Below are 21,522 nucleotides of genomic sequence, written 5' to 3'. Positions count from 1 at the left end.
TAGCGGTGCCCACAGGGACGCCGTGCCAGTGACAGCAGCGCCAGATAAAGATTTCCAGCGGCCGTGAGAAGCATGTAAAATAACTATTTCTCGGAACGCTAGAGTCCCACTTGCAAAAGATGTCAACATAACGTTACACAGCGCAGCCAACTGCTGCTCCCGCTCAGCCAAACGCATCTTCGGCGAGCCGCCCATGGCGTTAGTGACAAGACCAAGACCTACATGACACCAATGTTCCAATATGGCAGTTCCCACGACCTAAAGAGAAAGCAAACTAGGTTTAATGGATTCGATCCAGTCAGGCGCACCTTGCACGGTGCATGCAGCGACCAGCAGGGCCTGACGTTGTACCACAGTCCCTGAGTGTGGAACAAATACATAACTTCAGGTGGCCGAGACAACGGTGTCACCAAAGTGATGAACTGGCATGGTGCACGGCTAAACATCGCAAAAAAAGAAAACAAGGAAACAAAAATCAGTCGCAAGCGTATTTTTTCACCACAATACCAGAGAATTATGATCGCTACTGAGCATGCTCGAAAACTCCCGCTAGCTCACACAATATCCGCAAAAGATGCTATTTACTCACTGATAACAGAATGGGGCTTTTCTACGCAAAGTTCTCTTGGTTGAAATCACGGCGTTCAAGCTGCTTGCTTTCTGTTGTTTGTTTAACAGGTTTTGGTAATTGCCAAGGTTCGTCAATATCGCCACACTTTCCTCTGTGCAGCCATGACAGACGGTTGAGCGCACAATGAGTTCGACACTTTTAGACTGAACCGCCGCGGTGGTTGAGCAGTTAGTTCACTCGGCTACTAAGCCGCACTTCCCGTGTTCGAACCAAGCCGCGGCGGCCGCGTTTCCATGGAGGCGAAGCGCAAAAAACGCCCGCGTGCTGTGCGGTGTCGTAATCATCACCATGACTACACGCACTGCAGGTCAAAGGCATCTCCCATGTCTCTGCAATTAACCCTGTCCTTTTCCAGCTGCGCCCACCCTATGCCTGCGAACTTCTTAGTCTCTTCCGCCCACCTAACCTTCTGACACCCCCTGCTACGCTTGCCTTCTCTTGGAATCCACTCCGTTACCCTTACGGACCAGCTGTTATCTTGCCTTCGCCTCACATGCCCTGCCCAAGCCCATTTCTTCCTCGATTTCGACTAGGATGTCATTAACCCACGTTTGTTCCCTCACCCACTCCGCCCGCTTCCTGTCTCTTAACGTTACACCTATCATTTTTTCTTTCCATGGCTCGCTGAGTTGTCCTTAACTTAAGCTGAACCCTTTTCGTTAGCCTCCAAATTTTTGCCCCGTAGGTGACTACCGGTAAGGTACAGCTTTCGTACACTTTTCTCTTGACAGATATTGGCAAGCTCCCATTCATGATCTAAGAGAACCTGCCATATGCGCTCCACACCATTCTTATCCTTATAGTTGTTTCCCCCTCAGGATCCGGATCAGCTGTCACTACCTGCCCTAAGTGTCAGTGCACGTTAAAGATCCCCAGGTGGCTCAAAATTATTCCGGAGCTCTCCACTACGGCACCTTTTTCTTTCGTTTCTTTCGTCGCGGGTGGGGTGTTCACCGTGATGTCATACAATTTCTGTGCCATTTACTTTCCTCAAAAACAATTTTCACTTTTTCAATTCCTTCCAGATTTTGGGACATTTTTTGAAAATATATCATTATGCTTTCGCGAGCTCTCACTGATAGGTATGATACATGAAATAACGCGGAAAGACATGGAAACAAAAAGATGCTGAAATTCTTTGCACTGTGCCCTGGCGTCGTCATCAAAGCCTACTTGACGTCTGCAAATTTTTCTGGGAGGGTTGACGTCTCATTGACCACGCTGCAATCGCTGACATTTTTTTTCAAGCTCTCAGTATTATCGGTCCGAAGCTAATGCGTGTTCCCTTGATAAAACAAGCAACTTTCTTCCGTGGGAACTCGCACTGGTGAAAGATACAATCTGCGCATTGCTGGACATCGCCACACTGCATGAACGGTGGAAGATAGGCTTCTTAAGAACGGGGCCTAAGGCTATATCGCTGCTGCTACACCTTTTATTGCCTGGCCGGAGCCGGATTACGCAACTGCCCTTAAAAAGTGAAAACGGAGATGGCTGAAAAGCATGCATTCTTCCGTCAACTAGAGAAGCGATTAGCACCGAAAAACGGCTGCGTGAACGACAGTAACCTTCCCAGCCTATCTTCGTCAGGGGCATGGTCCAGAATGGAGTTCACCGCCCACGGATGCAGCAAGCTCACGCATGCCGCAGAAGACCCGTCTTGACCATCATAACTTCCATTTTATGGAAAGGAAGTAGGCCCACTCTGTGTCCCTTTCTTCATTGTTGAACTGCGGGAGGACAGTCACGTAACCTCGTAACCGGGGCAAGAAGCAAATTGCAGTTCTTCATGGCTGAAACATATCAGTTTACCGAACGTGAGGCATCCGAACATTTATGCCACAAAGATGACGAACTTCACACTGATGACGACGACGCGGATCATCTGGCCTTGTCGGACGCCATCGCGAAAAGCATCTTGGAGTCTGAAGAGTGGCCTTCTTACGTAGAAAGACTGAGACAAGTCGGCGACGATGATGAACACATCGAAGAACTACTACGCGCCGAGAGACCTTGCCAACAGTATCCTGTGTGGCACGCTCACCACGCAATTCTCGAGAACGCCGGCACTACGCTACCCCCTGGTGAAGAAGCTGCTGCGGCTGATCTGCCTTCTTCCAGCCTTCAAGAGCACACAGAGCTACAGACCACGCTGCAGGTAAGCGTCCGCGCCGACGATTCGAGAGACGCTAATGCCTCGCAGCTGTTTCCGGACCTTTCGCGCAGCAGCATTTCCGACCCTCAGCAGGGGACATGCTTTAAACCTGACCACTCCACTAAATCGTCTTCGAGATCCGTATTCCTATCGTCCCCATTCACGCCACTCAAGAAGCTCGACATCATCGAAGAAGACGTGGGCAATCGAGAAAGCAAGCGACCGTCGCCTTATAATAAACCTCCACAGGGTACACCTGCAGTTATGGCGTCGCGATTTGCGCTAGGACGATCGAAGAGCCGAAAAAGCGAAACTGGTTCCAGAGGCACAACTCAGTCGAAGAATTCGCCAGAGTGGTCGCCAGACATTGAACAGCTGCGCGGTTCCTTTGTCAGCTCGGGATCTTCCGGCGAAGGTGACTTATTCAAGTCATCCTTCCGCATCAGCAAGAGCGGCAGCTCCATCCTGGCCCTCGAGCGGCTGTTTCTGGAAGCCTTCGAGGCGTCGAGCCAGGCTGAGTTCTGCATGGCGGCGAGCAAAGATCAACGCTTTGCATTGCCCGGTACCAGCGCCCAGCGCCAGGCAGGAGCGTCCTGTACTACGAGCAAGGGACTACCTCTGCAGCGTCTTGGGCGAGGAGCCTTCGGAAGGGTCTTTGGAGTTCAGATCAAAGGTAGGCTGCGCTCATGACAGCGAGCAGCACTGTGCATAGCGCTGCCTCGTTGTAAGTGAAAATCTCATTTTGAAAGCGATGCGCTCGTAATATTACTTGCCCCATCAAAGTTTAAGCGTCATGTGTCACTGGCTGACACCCAACTGTTCCTGAGGAGTGCTGCTTTTGAGACGCTTTTTTCAATATCAGGTACATCCTCTCAATTTTGTAACTTCACACGAAAATCGACTGCCCGGCGCTGCTGCGCCAGAAGGAGAGGAGAAAGCATGTAAGCGCCAGGGCATGCCCACTAATCTTATTACTGGAGTAAGCGTCGTCAGCTAGCCTGTTCAGACTAGTAGTGCGAAGCAACCTCTGCCTATCATCGGCTGTTAGGGAGCAGAGCCCCAAGAAGCTGCGATTTTTTGTAGTGCAAAAACACTTCTGGCCGTGCTCCATGGGTTTTACCGTTGTATGTGCATGCGTGTGAAGCCTCTGTGGAGCTAGTGTAACTGGCTCATTAGAAACCTCAACCGCGCTGTGAGTGGGCAGTGGCGTCCACCTACAAACTGAGACAGTTATGCGTATTTCATTTTCTCAAAACAAGCGGACAGTTTAGACTCCGTCAATTTTTAGGAAAGAAAAGACGCATAACTGGTTCCCTGCGCATTGAGACAGGTGGCGGCGGGGTCCTCCTGGAAAAAACTGCTTTCGCACAGTATTTCGTGCCTAGCAATGCTAAAATGCCTGCCATTCCTCCCGCAAGCCATTCTATCAGTCCGTATGCACGGCAAACGTAAGTTTAATGCGGTCGTTTAGTTTTGCTCTTTAGGGCTTTGATCATGGGAAGATTGCAGAACTGGTGTAGTTGGCCAACTAGTAGGAATGGCATCTGAGACAGCGGTTAAACGTGACTCATGTTTTGCGTGAATGCAGCACTATGTAATCAATGAATGACGCGCCTCCATGCACTGCCATGGGGAGGGCGTCAGACTAGGCTGAAATGCCGGCTCTTCATACCAGAAATTAACCTTCTTTGTGCAAGCCAGCACTGTGAAACTATTCCCTTGAAACATTTTAAATGTCTGTTATCTTTATAGGTACCGCATTTGCAACTTTTATATCCTACTGGCCTGTAGCCGGAAAGACAACAGGAAGTTTGGATCTAAGGCAAGGAAAAGTAGAAAAAATAAGAATAGCAGGTAGAAGATAATGCAAGCCACAAAAACCAAAACAAATGTGTCGAAACGTATGAAAAAGAGGGCTACTCTTAAAATAAAGATTTAAATATTTTATTGTTTCTTCTTCAATTTTTTTATTGTACACAAGTTTGCTGGGCCCTTCTCAAGCAAGGGTAACTACAGGCGAAATCGGGGGGACTAAACGTCGAGGATAAGCAAGAGGAAAAAATTTATTTAAAATTCAGTTCCACAAATGTACGCATAAGATAGTCCACGCAAGCTGTATGGGCTGTGTGTGACTGGGTAGGTTTAGCAAATGAGTACATTTAGCCAGAATAAATCACGCGGCAACTAAATAAAAAAGTCAGGGGAAGAAAAAGAGCAGAAAAGTGAAAGAAAAACAAAAAACAACGAATTAATTAATTGTGGTTCTCTGGCACCACAGGGTAACAAAAGCTTAAATGTTTTGGTCCAGTAGGCCTCACGGCAAGCCTCTGCGGTTTGGAAACGGTTAGAGCCGCCGCGGTTGCTCAGTGGTTACGGCGCTCGGCTGCTGGCCCGAAAGACGGGTTCGATCCCAGCCACCGCGGTCGAATTTCGGTGGAGGCGAAATTCTAGAGGCCCGTGTGCTGTGCGATGGTCAGTGCACGTTAAAGAACCCCAGGTGGTCGAAATTTCCGGAGCCCTTCACTACGGCGTCCCTCATAGTCTGAGCCGCTTTGGGACGTTAAACCCTTCTAAAGCAAACCAAACGTTTAGAATAGAGCAGAAGACGTCCACTGTGCTCTGAAACGTCCTATTCACCGTTCTGTGCGGCTCGAAAGTAGCATGACTTCACCGAATACGCGAACGCGAATGAGGAGTAATTTACGCTCCATTCCTTATGCCTCAATTGCAAATGGTTTCAAAGCGGCGGCGCTCCGCGGCACTAACAGTGCCGAATGCCGCGCGCTCACTAGATAAGCAGGGAGTGCAGGCAGCTTTAAATCCAACCTTTTATAGCGCACGACTCGGTGTCATGCGCGGTACCACAATCAGCAACTGTCCGCTCATTTTTTGTGATGTAAAGTCACCCGAAAGTGCAAAATACGCGATATCATCACTGTAGCTGTTTACATATCCGCAGGCACTGTAGTCGAATACATCTCAGGAGCGGAGCGGCAACTGCCCCTCATATCGATCGATTATCTAGACGTCGTGTTTAGTTTGTTTAGGACTGTCAGCGTAACCGCGCAGATTGTAGATGGCAGGTGCAAGGACTTCGCCGTGACGTCATGAGAGTGTGTCGAAACCATTGGCTTGAGGGCCCCTTTGAGGCGCATTCGCAACTGCCTTCTTGGGTTGTAGTGGAGTGTCGAAAACAGCAAGCGCCATTCTATGTCAGACGGCACGGACCAGGCATTCAAGCAGCCCAGTAGAGTTAGCGCTCTAGGAACAGGCTAAAATTAGAGAACGAAAAGGTGCTAGGAACCAACCACACGATGCCTCTATTCCAATTAGGAAAGCGAGATGAAATCATTGTCAGTGCGTGCGATAGTCTCTCAAAGCTAGGCTTTCAGGGGCTTGAGGCCGGCCTAAGTTTCGCGTTTGCTTCGGCTGCCAAGAACGTCGTCCGGGATCCAATCCCGGCTGCATTCCCAAGGAGGCAAAATGCAAGGAAGTGCTTCCGTGCCCTGTTCAATGTCAGTGCAGATTAAAGAACACTGGGTAGTCGAAATTGGTCAGGAGCCCTGCACTAAAGCGCCTCTTTCTTTCTCACTCCCTCCTTTACCCCCTTCTCTAACTGCGCGGTAGAGTAACGGCGCCTTGTCTGTCATCATAAGTGGAGGTCTGCGGATACCAAGCTTTTGGATGCGAACGAAACACAATGGTAAAAAATTGGTTTCGCATATAAGCACAGGTTATCTTCGATTAGTTTCGCATACGAATACGGCGAGTTTTAACTAAAATCAAACACTTTTTGTTAAACTGAAAGCAAATAGCATGGAACGCACACACAGCGCTTGCGTGCTATGGTTTCTTTTGCAGTACATCGCTCCAGCGCTCTAAACAAGCCTGCTCACGAATGTACTACAGCTCGCTCTACTGAAGTGATGGCCGCACATAAATTATACTGGGGGTCAGCTAGATCATTTGGAATCCATGCACTCGACGGTGGGAAGCGAAAGCATCGCAAACCGTTTTAGCTTTCATCGATATGCCATGATTTCGGCAAGCCTTGCTTGCATATACAATGTAGAAGTAAACTCTAGACGTGTTTACATTTTTCTGACTCCCCCCCCCCCCCCTGTATTGAAACTCGGCGCTTGCGGTCTCGACGTCGCTAAAAAATTGTAGAGCACTGCTGTTAGCTGCACTGGAGAAATGCGAAAGCATTTGCATTTCAACGTCTATTTTTTTCGCGTCATCCTTGACACGTGAGACTTATCACCTGACCCCCGGATTACGTCGACAACTTTATTGCAAGTCATCCTTTTCTAACATGAGCACACATCGCCAAAACATGTTACCGTCGTACACACCAAAACGCGTTCACTTCGTGCCCCTCTAAAACGCTTGAACCGACGACCACTCGCGGCGTATGCGTTGCGTGCCCGCCTGGCACACACAGGGTCTGGTTGCCAACCTCAATGCCAGCGAATTGCTTTTTTCCAATGATAATTTTTGTGCGGATGCGCTCTGATGGCACACTCCACCGACACGCTCTGCCGACAGGTCCAGTACACGCCATTCATGAGACAAGAAATGCTTTCGCATTAAAACGTACGGGAGGCGGGCGACGATCGTGTGCGGTTTGGCTTTTATCGTAGAAGATTGCAGAACAGATCGACGATCTCCACTTTGTCATCGATTCGGTGCTGTGCGCCGAATAATACAAAGTGCTTAGCTTAAACTAGGCGCTAAGCTTCAATGAAAAAGCGTGACATGATTAACCGCGCTATCAAGGAAAGATGTTAATGCGCCCATGCTGGCCATAGACGCAGGCCTCTGAACGGTTGCCATCTTGGCTCGGTTGTGGCGCCGCCCATAATTCGTCAAAATCGCCAATACGGAACACTTACACTAGGCAATGAACGTATATTCCCGCTGCAAAGCATATTAACTTGATGCAGTTAACAATCGGAGCAGGCTTACCAGCGTGGCATCGGAGGACCTGACGATAGGAAATACAAGAGATTGGTTTTGGTTCAAGGGGTTTAATGGCGGATTAACACTGGCGAGACGCAGAGATGGAGCAAAAGGTTTAAGTAGATTTGCTGCGCTCCCTCCCCGCTTTTCTAGAGCTTCGGAAACCGTAACTAATTGCCCGAAATCGGTCGCGCGACATTTGCAACTGGCCAGTGCAAATCCGCCTTAATGTCCCAAGGCGATTCAGGCTAAGAGGGATGCCGTAGTGAAGGGCTCCGAATAATTTCGACCACCTGGGCTTCTTTAACGTGCACTGACATTGCACAGTACACCGACCTCTAGAATTTCGACTCCATCGGAATTCAACCGCAGCGGCCGGGATCGAACCCGCGTCTTTTGGGTCAGTAGCCGAGTGCATAACCAGTGATCAACAGCAACGGCTCAAATAGAGGGGGTTGAAATCTCGGTTAAATTCATCGTAACTGCTAGAACTTCTCACGTTTTCTAGAGAAAATTTCTTTCAATCGCGAAGTTTAAGTATTTTGCCATTTAGTGATGGAAATATACCACAGAAATTGGGCATCATAACCTGCTCCATAGAAGGATTGCGCCATGGTCCGCTTACCCACTTTTTACTATTTCCGTGTTTATATTGGGGTTGTGGAGCTAATTCGCTTGTGGAATTACACAATGGACTGATTACTTGCGGAACAGGCGTCACGTGGCGTGCCACTTCCGCTCCGTGAGATTCGCGCTTGGCCCGCTTTCAGAGACAGGCAGCGATCATGTCTACTCAGTTTATTCTTAATCCTCCGACATTCACCTTTGCAGGCGCCGACCAACGCATTGATGACACGCATGGTCTTTCCCATGCTACGTTCAGGAACGTGGCGGGATTGGCACGAACCTAGCATACTGGAAGTTGGACTTCACGTGACGCCAGGCCCGCGCGCGAATAGCTCGTCGCATGAATGCACCTTGACCATTGCAAGTTCATAGTTGGATCCCCAGTCATGGTATTCCGACTAAGGATGGGGATGAAATGCAATACCCTGGTGCACTGATGTTTGGATGCATGGTACAAAACCTGAGCCACTGCTATGGCACCCCTGCAGCTCGCCCCCGAAACCTTTCACAAAATAATTGCAAAAATAAATTTTCCGGAACCCACCGAAACTCTACATAGGTTATGAGAGACGTCCTCAACTACGGCACCTCTCAGAGGCCACGTTCAGCTTTTGGACGTTAAGCCCCACCTAGAGCACCATATCATATAACGTACTGCATCTTACCGTACTAGTCGTATTACTGGTAAATGACCCTCGCCTGAAGCAGGGCTCTGTGTTGTTACTTAGTCTTGTAGCACAGCGCGTGGCACGCATAAAGTCGGCAACTTCTTACGCCAAAAAAGGCAGCTAAATTGGTTGATCATAGCCTGACGCTGAGCAAACTTCGCCGCGTGATGGCAGGGCGCCTGGTGGCTGTGAAGGACGTTCGCAACGTGGATGCACCCAGTGAGCAGCACGCCTCCCAGCTGGTGCACCGGCACGTGGTGCGCACCCTTTGTGTGGCGCCCCTGGAACCGCGCCGCTTCCTCGTTGTGATGGAGTACGGAGGCCCTCGTACCCTGCAGCACCTGCTCGACGAGCGAGGCCCGCTGGGCACGCTGGACGTCTGTCGGTGAGCGACGAGTGCATACATACAGCTGCAGCTGACAGCGCCGTTGTCAAGCATGGGTATATGCTCATTGTATTCCGTGGGGGGAGTTAGGGGGCCATGAAGGGCTACTAACTCACGACGAGCACCTGAACCGCGCCATGAGAGTAGGAGTGAGGAAGGGGTTAAAGGAAGGAAGGTAGAAAGAGTCGCTGAGGTAGAGAACTGCGGGTTAATTTCCCCCGCCTCGGGGGTGTTTAATGTGCACTGACGACTCACGGACGTTTTTGCCGTGATTTGGTTCCGCGACCTTAAGTTCAACAGTCGAACAGCATTGTCAGCTAGTACCCGCCGCTGTTGCTGATTCCACACAGGCGCTTCTCTTCGGCACACCTCTTTCCTGGCTCTCGCTCATGTCGCTCATGCCATGTTGATGAATTCACAGATGAAAACAAACGCACGGTTACGTGAGCGAGCTATTGCTTTTCGTTGGGCGGTGGCCTTTGTGAACTGGTCAGACGGTTTCAAGGTGCCCATGCCAACAACCACCGTACCGAACATATGAGGTTTGCCTTCACGTGTGCATTCTACCACCTTTCTAGTTCTGCTGGCACGAACATACGGCATCTACGAAGCATCAAACCTCTGCTGCAGCATTTCTATAGCCCCTGCAGCAGCACCATGGGAAAACCTGTCCACCCAAACCGTCTAAGGCATGTAGCCGCTCCCTTTCCTGCCTAGAGGTCTATGAAAAGAAGCCACATTTGCGCCACAAGCGTGAGCTTCGCTTGGCGACCCAACACTGCTTCAAAACGAAAAGAAAGAATGAAACAAACGTGTGGCCAAGTGCCACCCTGCCATGCGCGAGCAATAATGCATGCCAAGAGATGCCGGACCGGGACGGGCGTTCAGTGGTCGTCGCGAAGCCTAGTCTGCTTCGCTTCGAAGCCGCAGCGAAATCCGCTTCCAAACTGGCTGCCGCTTTTTGTAACAAGCCTAGCCTTGTCGCTGATTAATGTCAGCATCATACCCTGGCATTAAAAATATGATGTGGTTGGTTTCTGCGACACCTTTAACGGCCAATCCCGCGTTCACATGGTTTGCGGCTCCAGACAATTTTTCTTAAATGAGCTTCTCTGGAATCGACAACACGCCATTCGTCCATAATGACGGAAGCCAACAGTAACCGAATTCAAAGAGCATAGGGGATATATTTTTTTAATTTGTGGCGTTCATCAATGGAAGAATAATAGTTATTTTTAAAGATTATCGCGTAGAAAGCAGGAGAAAAACTGCCAGATGCAGCGAGCGGGATCCGAATCCACGACCTCCGAATTTCGCGTCCGGTGCTGTAACAGCTTAGCTACGGCGACTTTTTTTTTCTTTATTGCACTGAGCTACGGCGACGGCTGTCCAATTTTCTGGTTTAGGGGACACTTATGTGTAGTCTAAGCGAACCTTGAGAGTGTTCACCACTGCCAACCTACTCCCTACAGCCGACATTGTAAGTCCCGTATTACAGTAAGTTACACGCAGGAACGTGATCGAACGAGCGCCTCGATTCTGGCAATCTTGATGCCATAGTACTATAAAAGGGTTCTCGCCCAAATTCCTCCCGCACCGTTCGACCACGTTCCTATCCTACGTGGCACTTGCTGTAATACAGGACGTATTGTGTCCGCCGCAACGGACGAAGGTGGCGCTTGTGAACACTCTCAAGGCTCTGTTGCATTACACAAAAATGCCCCCTAAAGCAGGAGATTGGACAGCCGTCGCCGTATATCGTTTTGTAGAGCACCACACACGGAATTTAGAGGTCATGGGTTCGGATCCCACCGGCGGCATGAGGTTGTTTTCTTTTTCCTTTCTAATTAATTATCTTTCAGAAAAACCACTTTATTAATATGCCATTGATATAGTAGTAGTATGAGGATTTATTTTGACGCAACACTTAGACACCTAAGACGTCGATGGCCTGCTGCAATAGCAGGCGCTGCTCTTCTTCAGCTAAAAGCCAGTCAGCCAGGTCCCGAGAGTATGGGAGGAGGTAAAAAGAAATCCGATTGCAGAGCAACCGGGCAGGAGAATAAACAGTGAGAAAGGTTGGCGTAAGTTTTCAGGACAGTTGGTACATTAAGGATCACGACGTAATTTATACAGATAAAGCCATGCAGGTGTAACAAGTTTGTTGAGTTGTATCTGTCGAAAGATGCGGCCTCCCGTACAGAAAGGCTAGGGTGATGGTCACAGAACTGTTTACGATGAAGGTGGAGAGCGTCGTAATAATCTGATGGTGGCACGAAGGGATAGTCTCGACTCGGCCTCCAAGGGCATTCGCCAGTGGATCAACGCTGCTCGGATAAGAGTTTCCCGGGCGACCTGGTTAGCCAGATGATTGCCGTCAATGCCCGAGTGCCCAAGGATCCATCGGAGGAAGGCGGGGCAAGGCTGCAGCGACGCAAGTGCTGCCTCGAGTTCCGTGTACCGATGTGGTAGGAGTGTTTCTTATTGAATGGCATGAATGGGTGTCTGGAAGTCTGTGGATATTGTATAGTTACGAACAGGTGGGAGAGAATGAAAACAGTGGGGTGAATGATGGAGGGGACCTCGAGCGAGAGGCTCTCATAGGAGTGAAGGAACGGGCCGATAGTGTGAATAACGGGTAGAAAGGAGAGAATGGAAGAGGACTTAGCTACTAGAGCCACGAGGTGCCACGTAAGAGGCATCCGTGGATGCCAGTCCAGGAGTATTGAAGGGGGAGTATTATGAGAGGCAACAGCTTTGATGAAGACGACAAATTAAAAAATCACACCCCACATGCTCCTTGGTTTCGGCGACTGTTTGCTTCCGTCATGCATGTAATCATCATCATCGGCCTGGCTACGCCAACTGCAGAGCAAAGGCCTCTCCCATGTCTCTCCAATTAACCCGCTCTTTTTCCAGCTCCCCCACCGTATGCCCGCAAACTTCGTATTCGCATCCTCTTACCTAAATTTCATCCACCCCTGCTACGCATGGCTTTTTCTTGGAATCCACCCGTTACCCTTAAGGATCAGCAGTTATCTCCGCATTAGATGCCCTGCGCAAGCCCATTTCTTGATCTTGATATTGATATTGATAAAGATGTCCTTAACCCGCGTTTGTTCCCTCACCCACACTGCCCGATTCCAGCCTCTTAAAGTTATTGTTTTTCTTTTCATACCTCGCTCGTTCTTGAGCTGAACCCTTTTCGTTACCCTCCACGTTTCTGCCTCGTAGTTGAGTACCGGTAAGATACAGCTGTTGTACACTTTTCTCTTCACGGATATTGGTAAATTGCCATTCATGATCTGAGAAAACCTGCTATATGCGCTCCACCGTATTCTTATTCTTCCGGTCATTTCCATCTCATGACCCGGATCAGTGTTCCCAACCTGCCCTAAGTGGAAATATTCTTTTGCCACTTCCAGCACCTCGCTACCACCTGCATGCAATAACGAGCCCTTTTTTTTTCATTCCCTTGTCTACTCATCCATCAATAATGTATTTTTGAAATATCTTTATCCCACCAGCCAATATATCGCGTGAAAAACAAAGTAAGACTGTTTTCATGGTGCCAAAGGCTATGACGCCGTCCGGCAGGACACTTAAAAAGCAACTACATACTGTCGGAGCGAAGACAGCTAATGTCACCTAGCTAAAGCGTGCAGGTGATCTAACACTTTAGCTTCGAGTCGGTTATGCCAATTTTGTTCTCCCCTGACTTAATTGTTCTCGCTCTCTCCCAATAGTTAATATAATTGTTGTACTAATTTTCAGTTCCAGAACATGGATTGCACCGACACTGTTTTTCAGTTCCAAAGCACGTCAAGTATCTCTAGGAGTTTCATATGCTGGGGTGAAGGATGTTAAAAGGGCAGAAATGGCCTTTATTGTTTCCCTGTCTTGCATGGACCAGCAAATATGGCCTATGGCTTCAGATATTTGATGGCGAAATGAGAGGCTCATACACAATCCATGAAGTCGCGAAAACTACAACGGTTCCACTGGAATTATCAAAAAATGATTTGCCTTTCACTTTTATTTCTACGGTCCTACAGAGCGCTAGCGCAGCCTTATCTAGAATGTGGTTCTAGACTTATCACTGAGGTGTTCTGACGATAGTCCTCTTCCAGTGTATCAAATGTGTTAGTGTATTTTGTGCACATCTGCTCTTTCCTTTTTATATTTTATATAACTAAGTCATTCCTGCTTGGGCACTAAGCCTGAAGTATAGTGCAAGTAAGCAAATGAATAAACTATATCTTCCTTCCCACTCACATCACGAGCTACGGAGCTCTCCTCCTTGACGCAGCATCGACACCACAGCTGAATAATATGTGCCTGAAAACTTTCGCCACCCATTGCTTCTCCTCCATCTGTCTTGACTGGTCTCCTTGACTAAACGTTTGGCTTTCGCTTCCGTGCTTCAATTGCAGCCCACTCCTATCTCCTTGAAGGGCTTCATTATCCTAATACTGGGCACGAAGCCTCCTTACTGGCCTCGGCTTTATTTGAAGGAAAGGATGTGCAGACTCCAGGCACCCAAAACTATTTTCAAACATCAAGCCCGGCCCCTTTCCGCCTTGCCACATAACACAAGTCGCTTCTTATTTGATACCCCAACAGGGCCCTGTGCTTCATGTCAGCTGCGTTTTCTTTCCTTTTCTTTTTTTCTGTTCTTTGGTCTTTCATGCATATTCCACAATTTTTTATACCAAAGTACTGCCATGCCTTAATTGCAGAGAGCTTCAAAGTGTGTGACGCGCTAAAGTCGGTCCTGCCGCTTACTTCCTGCGTATTTTCACCAAACCTACGTGGCCTTTTCGGATGTCTACGAGAGGAACCTCATAAACCGGGAAACGGGAATACTCCTTAGGTACTCGTAGCGCTTGCACTTGCTGCGTAATCAGTGGCTGTAGCTTTGTGATGGCCTCCGCTTCTGTGCACTGTATATCCAGCACAGCGGTCATACTAGAGCGCCTACGCAGCCTATGTGGCGTACCGCGATGACAAATCATATTCTGGGCGGACATGTGCGTGAGGCGAGCTGAGGGGTTCATCGCATACAGGTCTCACTCTTAGAGGCGTGCTCTTTATAATGCTGGAACCTGTCATGCTCTTGCTGCATAAGCCTTTTTTAGACGATATGAACCAGGCCTCCTTCTGGGTAACGTCCCCATATTTTCTAACCTCACCTCGATTTCTAACTATTGCGCATAGCTATGAGAATCGGCAAGCGCTTATGTTCAGCAATGCCCGTCTAACTCTTCCCTGCTGACAGGTTTGGCCGCCAGATGGCTTCGGCGCTTCACTACTGCCACCGAAACAACGTGCTGCATCTGGACGTCAAGCCAAGCAACGTGCTAGTCCACAACGGCGACTGCAAACTGGCTGACTTTGGAAGCAGTGCTATCCGGGGTTCCAAGCCTAAGGTCGGCTTATTGCTGGCCTCTCTTCGTGACCGTCAGGCCTGTTTGGACCTCTCTCTGTATATAATTGAACGCCGGGATGAATATCTAAGCAGCAGTGACCAGATTTTCGCATAAAAATGCAATAACGATGGAAGGAAGAAGCCGGGCGAGGTGTGTCATAGTACACAGCTTAAAGTGATATTGAGGACAAACGTATGTTGCCCTGTATGGTTAGATTACCTCCTTGTAATGATAAATAGGGTACTTCCGTTTTAAAATGGAAATCCTAAAACGTAGATAAGGGAAAATACATACAATTATCTCAATCACCGGACGTTATGGCAAGGTAATGCGGTGACATCAAAACCGTGTTTTTTCTTTAACACGGATCTGTTAATCTATCTTACTCCTACTCTATTAAGTTTCAAACGGGGAACACGGAATCATTCTCGCTCTTGATTTCACGACTTTATTTGTGTGGCAGGAAAAAAGGTTGCATTTTTATACTAACTTTTATTAGAAGTGAATGTCTTTCGCTGCCGGCTTAACATCAATATAACAAAAACAGTCATAGAATTTATTTTTGCTGAGAATGAAATCTGAATGGCTCATCAATGATAACACGCAAGAAGGGTGCTGGGAAAAAAATCTGGGGCAGAGTTGTCCTTGGTACACAGTAACGAGAGAAGAAAAAATTACAATGACCCAAACTCAGAATTTTTCCACATGCCCCGAGCGTATAAGTGGCCCTGATACTCGACGCGTGATGTCTTTTCCTCTCAAAGTGCCCTCTCGCTGTCTTATTTGGTCCAGGTCCAGTTAGGGCACATTCTACGCAGCTCACGTGGCCCACCACTGTGTTGACTGGCAAAGCAAATGCGGTGGTATGAGTGTGTCGTTCTATGTCCATGGCGGTGTGACGTTTTGTGTCTATGGCGGCACCACTCATCTTCACTAGGAGACTAGATGGCGCATCGGGCGCCCGAAAGCGAAGTCAACGGAAGTAACCGGCTTGTTCCGGAAGTCACCCTCTGGCAGTGCACAAAATCGCACCTCAGCATGGGTTTCCAGTTTTATTTTTAGTTTTCCACTTAGTATTTCGTCTTTTTGCCGTTATCGTCTGTTTCCTTGACAATGCCTGCCTGTTGCTCTGTCAACGGCATCAGGAGGCCAGCAAGGTCTTCGGGAAAGACGTTTCATAAATAGGAGCCCTTTGCAAAGGGCTCAGCTGTGTCAGCCTCAGCTGTGTCACCCCGTTGCGGTAGCGTTGACGACTCTGTTCTTTGCTGTGATACACGTTGTCGCGCTCTAAGCCCAAGTTATACCATCAATGGGGAGAAATTAAAAAAAAATAGGTGGAAACCTTCACCAAGCAGCCGACTTTACAGTGGCCATTTTGCCGAATTATGTATAGACCGAACTGGAGCAAGGGCGAGGCTACTGTGTGGTGAGGCGGCGACGGTGTTCTGCTGGTTCACATTAGCGCCTCTGAAAGGTATGGTATTGCTTTCTCGACGGACTGTATCATGTACTGGTTCGTACTGCAGCAAATTATGCCTGAATGAGATATTCGTGATGCTTGGTGCAATTGACTTCTAGCAGCGTTTTCCACTCGCGCCGGAATTTCTTTCTCCCCAGTCGTTTCTCTCGTGCTGTGCAGCTGAAACCTGCCTGTTCTATGGAGTTAAGTTAAAAGCACTTCTGGAAGGTAAATGGCACCCTAAAGTTATTAATATTACCTGCCATCAATGCGAAGAACCATCGTACGCAACCAACTCGAAACTAAACTGCGGCAGCGTTTTGAATGAGTGGCTCTTCGAGTGTCAGGACATCGTTTGCCTTTTCTTTGCTACACGAAAATTCAGTTATAAGATGACCTAGCCTCATCTACATTCCACTACTTCTAATTACACTCTGAAGAAAAGAACCAGATAAGCATGCGTCAGAAGTGGTTCCCAACTGAAGAGGCCTGATCTCCCACACTTCTATGCTGCAGGCATTTGCCGCGGCAGGGTGAGACCTGCTGCCTGCTTTCTGCGGTTTCTTTGAAATTACAGGGTTCCCCAAACAATGTCGACATTTTTCGCGTTGAGCTTGCTTATTCCTTTGATAGTACGGTAGACGTTGCACAAACACAACGCAAAAAACTGAGGACGGAAAGGCGAAAGACGCGGCTTTTTGCAATGAAATACACAGCAGACATAGAACTTTAGGGACATACCGCTCTACTTCCGGTGGCTTCACCAGCGCCCACTTCCGAAAGCGGGAATGCGGGATTCAGCCACCTAGTGGAGATCACTGAACGGCACCATTTACTTGACTATTCATTTGCTAAGCTACTGCTGAAGCGGGCTGCAAGAATAATTTAGACGGTGCAGGTTATCCTTACCTTCCTATCATCCCACAAATCGGAGGTATGGTTTTTTCCTTTGACAAAGTGTCCTTCAGAAGTTGGTACATTTTTAAATGGACACTAAAGAGGCGTTGAAAAGTAGACAGTAGGAAGGCTTAGCCCTTGAAAGGGCACAAACCTCTTAGCCCCTAAAAGGGGCATAAGACTAAAAAAACCACTGCAATGGATTCTCGCCTCTTAATGAGATATTAAAGAGTGTATGCTTAAAGAGGACAAGAGCGATAAAAAAATTTCTGCAACTTCCGGCGTGCTGGAAGATGGAGATGAAGATATCGAGAGCCTGTTTGGAACACTTTCCCACGAGGAGCACTGCGCACATCAATATTGTACTCTTGCTCATATTAGATGGACTCGATAAGCACAGGAGCTTAATGGTAATGTGCAGCGCCGTTATGGAATGGGGCCGCAGTCCTTGCTTTTGTTTTGAAACTTTGGACGATGATATCTGCACGAGTGATTTATACGAAATTCGTGGCCCCCGTTTGTTCCTTTGGTAGTACACTATGCCAAGGCTGAAAGCTCACGTGTTCACAGTTGTCAAAGAAAAGTGGTATGTAAGCGGGCCTGAAATTTAAGGGCGAGAGATCCCGCGCTCCTTAAAACGTTCCAACTCTAGTCATGCAGTACACGAGATCCTGAAAGTGGCTGGTCTTATGGGCGGGTTACGGCAGAGATATCAATGTCTCTTCTTTTCCCAGACGAGGACGAAATGATGGTTTTTTTCTTGGTTTTCGGTTCCTCGCGCAGAGTCTGGCTCAGCTGAAAGCATGGACTCGTGACTGTGTGCTTTGAGTGTGTCATTATTTATAACATTATATCTTCAAGAATTACCAGAAAGCAGCGCAATTACTTCCCGGGCTGTTCTGATTCGATAATCTCGTTTTTCATTTCATTGTTTGTCGTTTGTTGGTCTTAAACAGCTACTTGAAATCTGCGCTAATGAGCAGGAGGTGTTAATGCAGTAGCATATAACTGATTCCTGGAAAGCGGAGTCGTTTTTGCAGAAATTTTCCTCCTGATCCTTGTGCGCCTCTCTGCCTTTGGTAATACATGCTTTTGATGCCACCACGAGCGACAGATATTTCTTGCTTGTTATTTCTGGTGCCGTAGGCGGCATCTAAGAATAACAGTAATAAAAGAAGAGGAAACGAGCTAACAAATTACGTCTCTGGGACAGGCTTGAAATCGGAAGCGTGCGGCTTGCTCACTGAGCACCGTTTCGCCTGTTTGTGTCCTTGTTCCAACCAGGTTTGCGGCACGGTGCAGTACATGGCCCCCGAGGTCCTGATAGGGCAGCCTCCAGAGTTCAGCGCAGACATCTACTCGCTAGGCGTTGTCCTCTGGCAGTTGCAAACCGGCTCCAGACCGTTCGACGACCTCCACCAGCACGCTGTCATGTTTCAGGTGCGCGTCCCTAATGGCACTCGTCGATGGACTGTAGGTACGCTTGCAGTACTACTTGCCTATCCTTGCCTACGATACTATCGCAGGCTCTGTTTGAACTTCGGCACAATACACCCTATCATGGCGCGGGCGTTCATTCCTGCAGTTCGTGCATGCGCCTAAGGGCGATGGCGGGAATGACTTCACGGTAACTCGCGCTAAGAGAGTCTATCTATGCGGTGAGTTCGCCGGCCGCGTGCTGTGTGGAACAATGTTTGGTCACAACTCTTGTGCAGACAACTGGCAGGGTAGAACTTCCTTTTGCCCGTGACTGGCGCAAGTGATTCGCCACTTGTCTAACCACAGCTGCCGCGAAGTGGCACCTCAATTGTCGAGAAAGCCTGCGTCAGCAGTGGTCCCCAACTGAGAAGGGGCCTGATCTCCCACACCTATATGCTGCAGGCGTTCAGAGCGCGAGGAAGAAGTGACTAGTGTGAAGAAGACGGGCAAAATTGACGCTGACTCCCAGGCACATTTAAATTCAATATACAGCCCTAGCTGACCTGAACAGTAAATATACCTGCCTGATGTGAGAGTGAGAGCACGTACGTCCATTCTTTGTTATCTTCGGTCTACCACAAGATTTGTGGCTTGCTCTTGGGGTCAAAATTTTTTTTCTTGCAAGTTCAAAAAGAGCTGGTTGGTCCTCACCTGGAAGCAGTGTAATTTGGAAAAAAGCAACATTTTTATCGTATAACACTAATATAGATGTACAAACATTACTTACTTTCATTTCTTGAAAAAAATCTTTTTTCTTGTAGTACCTTGTGGGCTCTTGACACCGCAGTAAGCTCACTTCGTAAATTCACTTCGGTATAGAGTTCTAAAAAGCTTTGCTTGTCTAAGAGGGCCTCATGTGCCCTTTAGAACAGGCGCCCATTAGACAAAGCTATATCTTAATCACATCTTATTTGAGCAACACAAAAGACCTTATCCTTCGCTGACATCATCTCGTGCCTGTTTCTTCATAACTGTTGAACAATCCAGCAGCTGCCCTAAATAAGTGTCAACCTCAACAGTAAGCGCAACAGGGGAAAGAAGGCCATACCACTTTGCATGACTTTCAACATGATGTGCCTATCAATTCATGCTTTCGTGAGGAATACTGCAGTTATTGTCCCCTCAGCAATTTTAAAAACAATTACCCACTTGGCATGTTACTTTCATTAAAGTTGAAATGTGGGCGAGTTTAAAAGTAATAAGTCTCTGTTTCCGTCTACGTCTCATCTTTGCGCCGTTTACGCAAAATTTCTGCTACGTGTAATGCTTTGCAGGCATTCCCATAGAGTGGGCAGTAGGCCACACGGTGAGAACGTTTTTTTTTCATTGTATAGGGCACCATGAAGACTTCCATTACTGGGACAGGAGCCAACGTTCACAGCCTGGCGATAGTTCTGGTCCTAAGAGCACTGCACAGTTAAGACACGGAAGTTAGATTTATACGCTACTCTGTACAGGCACAGCGTGCATTGCAGCTGTGAGTGGGAAACGGATTTCAAACACAGTCGGGAGATGCGGTTTTCGATCCCCACTGCTGTTTGGTACCCAACAGGGATACAATGGGTGCTATATTTCCCCTGTCCTGGTGCTCGGCTTCTTTGGAGTGAAACGCTTGGCAAAGGAGTCCCTTTTTCCAACGCTGAACAGTCGAACAAAAAAGAACCCATGGACCATGGTACTGTTTTACTGCAGATGGCCTTACGTCGTAAAATATCATAATCATCTTCTCCATAATTTCAAGCACAGGTGGTGCGTCTACGAGCGAGACCCAAGTTCGGCGAAGACGATGGCGTTCCTGAGTTGCGGGAGCTGGTGAAGCGATGCTGGAGCCACGAAAGCGACGAGCGCCCCAGCGTGGGCGCTGTTCTGCTGGAGCTGAGTGCGCTGCACAAGGAGACGCTTAAGAGCCGCGCCGTGCCCGGATGACCACCGCCACAGCTGCTTCAGCCATCCGAGCCCGGTTGTAGGCAAAGCTAGAGAGTGATGTTCGCTCTCGTTCTGCGCAAGCTAAGCAAAATGGCCGGCTGTCATGAATATTGTGCCTTGCCCTTGACCTCATAACGGTAAACAGTCGCGCAGGCACAGAAAGCAGCCTTTCACAAAGTTTTTCGCCTTATTAGGTATCACAGGAACGCCAGCCGGCTCCCGCCTTCGCAACTGGCTGCAACGGCAGGCTGGTACCTTTATTCGCCCGCCACAAAGGGCAATATTCATTGCAGCTATATTATTGATCCCTCACAGGATAGGTGAACTCCGCTTCGAACGGTTGCGTTGAAAGAAACCAGAACATGGCACGTGATTAAGCCCGGCCTGTAACGTGAAACTTATTCCAGAGTCTGCTAAACTAACTTAAGCTTGCACACTCCTAGGTCGAGATTTTCTTAAACGCATTTGGCTTTGTCATTTCTAAACGCGGAAGAAAGTGTTAATATCTATATTCAAAGAAGTCGCTGAAAATCTGGGGACTTTTGTCGGTGTAGACCAAGCGCATGATTTAACTCCGCCGCATATTTCATTCTTCTCTGTTTGCTTATCATATTATGAGGTCGTAAGCAATGCTCACCAGCAGACGACCACTGTTGTCGCACTCAGTTTCCTCAGAGAAATTCATTCCACCGCCTCGAAATGGCAGCGGAATGTTGGCAGCAGGGATATATACTTTAATCTAAAGGATATTCTGTACGGTCACAAGAATTTGGGAAAAAGCGTTTAATCTCTTTTCTTTGAAGGTAAAAAGTTTTTGGCGTTGTTTTTATTTCTCATGCGAGTTTGCAACCCAGCTATGATCCCAGCTCAACATAGTCTCTACACTCGAAAACAGCTGCAGGGC

General features: G+C 48.2%; 1 protein-coding gene across 1 annotated transcript; it reads left to right on the top strand.

The window, feature by feature from the left end:
- Positions 1-2,420: 2,420 nt before the first annotated feature.
- Mos (proto-oncogene serine/threonine-protein kinase mos) lies at positions 2,421-20,618 on the top strand. Its single transcript, XM_077660441.1, has 5 exons — positions 2,421-3,459; positions 9,218-9,428; positions 14,707-14,857; positions 18,498-18,653; positions 20,439-20,618. The coding sequence occupies exons 1-5, from the start codon at positions 2,421-2,423 to the stop codon at positions 20,616-20,618; spliced, it is 1,737 nt and encodes a 578-aa protein (XP_077516567.1).
- The last annotated feature ends 904 nt before the right edge of the window (positions 20,619-21,522 follow it).

This window comes from Amblyomma americanum, chromosome 1 (genome assembly GCF_052857255.1).
Source record: "Amblyomma americanum isolate KBUSLIRL-KWMA chromosome 1, ASM5285725v1, whole genome shotgun sequence".
Lineage (NCBI taxonomy): Eukaryota > Metazoa > Arthropoda > Arachnida > Ixodida > Ixodidae > Amblyomma > Amblyomma americanum.
Note: the sequence above shows the minus strand (reverse complement) of the source record. Positions and strands in the feature narration are given on the sequence as shown.